At 57.0% G+C, this 2,118-nt stretch overlaps 1 protein-coding gene across 1 annotated transcript; it reads left to right on the top strand.

Annotated features, from left to right (window-relative positions):
- Positions 1-205: 205 nt before the first annotated feature.
- Positions 206-1,512, top strand: LOC128627908 (insulin growth factor-like family member 1). Its single transcript, XM_053668271.1, has 4 exons — positions 206-230; positions 800-853; positions 965-1,226; positions 1,503-1,512. The coding sequence occupies exons 1-4, from the start codon at positions 206-208 to the stop codon at positions 1,510-1,512; spliced, it is 351 nt and encodes a 116-aa protein (XP_053524246.1).
- Positions 1,513-2,118: the final 606 nt, after the last annotated feature.

The raw sequence follows: 2,118 nt of genomic DNA, 5'->3' as shown, positions 1-2,118 counted from the left end.
TCATCCTCTCTTGGCTGCCAAAGGATGCGCAGTGCTAGGGCAATGTTTGGATCCTCCTGACCCCAGGGCTCAGCGTGTCTCTGCAGGCCCAGACAGAAGGCACAGGAGACTGAATGACATCACCTCCTTATCAAATAAAAGCACCTTGTGGAGATTGCAGACTTTCCTCTGATTCTGCAGGTGTTGACGGAACCAACCCAGAGCCATGACTCCCCGAAGCTACATCCTGGGTAAGGGGGACCCAATCCCAATTCCTTCAGAGCCCATCTCCGATCACAGCCACCACCCTTCCCCAACCTCAGCCTAGTCCTTCTCCTCAGCCCCAGACCTTAATAGCTGATCCACATCCCCAGGATCACCCCCACCCACACCTCAGATTCACTTCTGAAGCTCATGCCCAATGCCGCCCATATCCCTCTTCCTCCCTCTTCCCCACAACCCAATCTTCTAACCTTTCACAGGGGTCCTCCCCAATACAAGCCACCAGCTCAGCCCCCTGAGAGCCTGACAGCCCTCCAGCCCCCTGCTCTCAGCTCCTGCCCAGGAAATGCCCACCCTCCCCAGAGCCCTACATCCAATTCTGCCAAGAGTCCTGCCAGCACCCTTCACCCTCCACAGGTCCATGGTCCCAAGAAGCCTGAACACAGGTGACTCAGTCCCACCCTGGGCTGCTCTGAACCTTCCCCTGAGCCTCGAGCAGCCCACAGACCCCCTCAGACCTCCCCCGCCTCAGACCTGGCTCCCCAAGGTGAGCCCATGGCTCCCCTTCAGCCTCACTCACCTGTCTCCTCTCCCACAGCTGTCTCGGCTGCTCTCTGCATTGTCACCCTCCTCTGCTCACATGGAGCCCCAGGTGAGCCCAGGAGTGACAGGGACATGTGGGGGTCGGTTGCAACTCCCAGAGCACCCAGGGTGGGACCTGCCTGCCCTGCCACCTGGGCCTCACCAGCTCTGTCTCCTCCAGTGTCTCCCACGGGCGCTCACCTGCTGCTGTGCCAGTCACACACAAGGTGTGGGGACAAGTTCTACGACCCCCAGCAGCACTGTTGCTATGACAACGCTGTGGTGCCCTTGAGCAGGACCCGAAGGTGTGGGAACTGCACCTTCAGGGTCTGCTTTGAGCAGTGCTGTCCCTGGTCATTCACACGCCAGGAGACCTTCGTGGTCAAAGTGAGAGGCCAGGCGTGTTCCTTGCCCCGGTCTTCTGACGACAGGGTTTGTTCCAGGTAAGGTCCTGTCCCCTTCACAGGAATAGGTCATGGGGGGGAGAGTGGGGGCTGGGGAGGGTCTGGATGCCAGGTCTGTCCATGATACCACCTCTCTGCCCTGTTGTCAGCGTCCCCCTGTCCCCGTCCACCTGCTCTATTCATCCACCTGTCCCTCTCTCTCTCCTCTTGTTCTGACTTCTCTCACCCTCTTCGCTGTCCTTCTCGTGTCTCTCTTTCCCACCCCTCTGCCCATGTTCGGTCCATCCCTCCATTTCTGGCCCCCTCTCTCTGCAGTGTCAGCTAACAGAGGACCCGGTGGCCATCTGGTTGCTGGATTCTGCTTCCTGGATGAGCCGGGACACAGGGCCCTGGTGCCGACAGAGCTCTGGGACGTGGAACAGATGTTTGGTGACAGAAGACACTCAGCTTCAATCGCTTGTCTTGTTCTTGCTCCTTTAACACTAAGCCTGTCCTACATTGGTGGCTGGTCCTCTTTCCACGATTCTGAACAACCTGGAGAGATTGCTTTGCTGTGGGAGGGTCTGGACACCTGGAGCCAGTCTCACGGAGCAGCATCCTCAGGCCCCTTCTCTGAGACAGTTCATTACCTCAGGCCATTTTCTCTACCTGCTGCAAAACAAGGCGATAAAAAAAAATTTTGCAGCTGTGCACATACTGTCCTGGCTCATGAACGGTTGGGAAGGGTCATAAATGGTAGACAGGGGTCCTTTCTTTGGCTTCCAGGGGTCGCAAGGTATGCCCACTTTTGCCAAATATAAGCAAAGTTTACCATGATCTGCTTGTTTCACTAATAAAAGTTCCATGTCATCTCTGGGCTCCCGTTTTTTTGTGCCCTCACCAGTGCGTGCGACCAGGAGAAGGACGGGATCCCAGGGAAGGAAGGGGCTTT

Source organism: Artibeus jamaicensis, unplaced genomic scaffold, assembly GCF_021234435.1.
Source record: "Artibeus jamaicensis isolate MK-2021 breed Jamaican fruit bat unplaced genomic scaffold, CSHL_Jam_final contig_1526, whole genome shotgun sequence".
Classification (NCBI taxonomy): domain Eukaryota; kingdom Metazoa; phylum Chordata; class Mammalia; order Chiroptera; family Phyllostomidae; genus Artibeus; species Artibeus jamaicensis.
The sequence above is the reverse complement of the archived record's forward strand: the minus strand, read 5'-3'. Positions and strand labels throughout refer to the sequence as shown.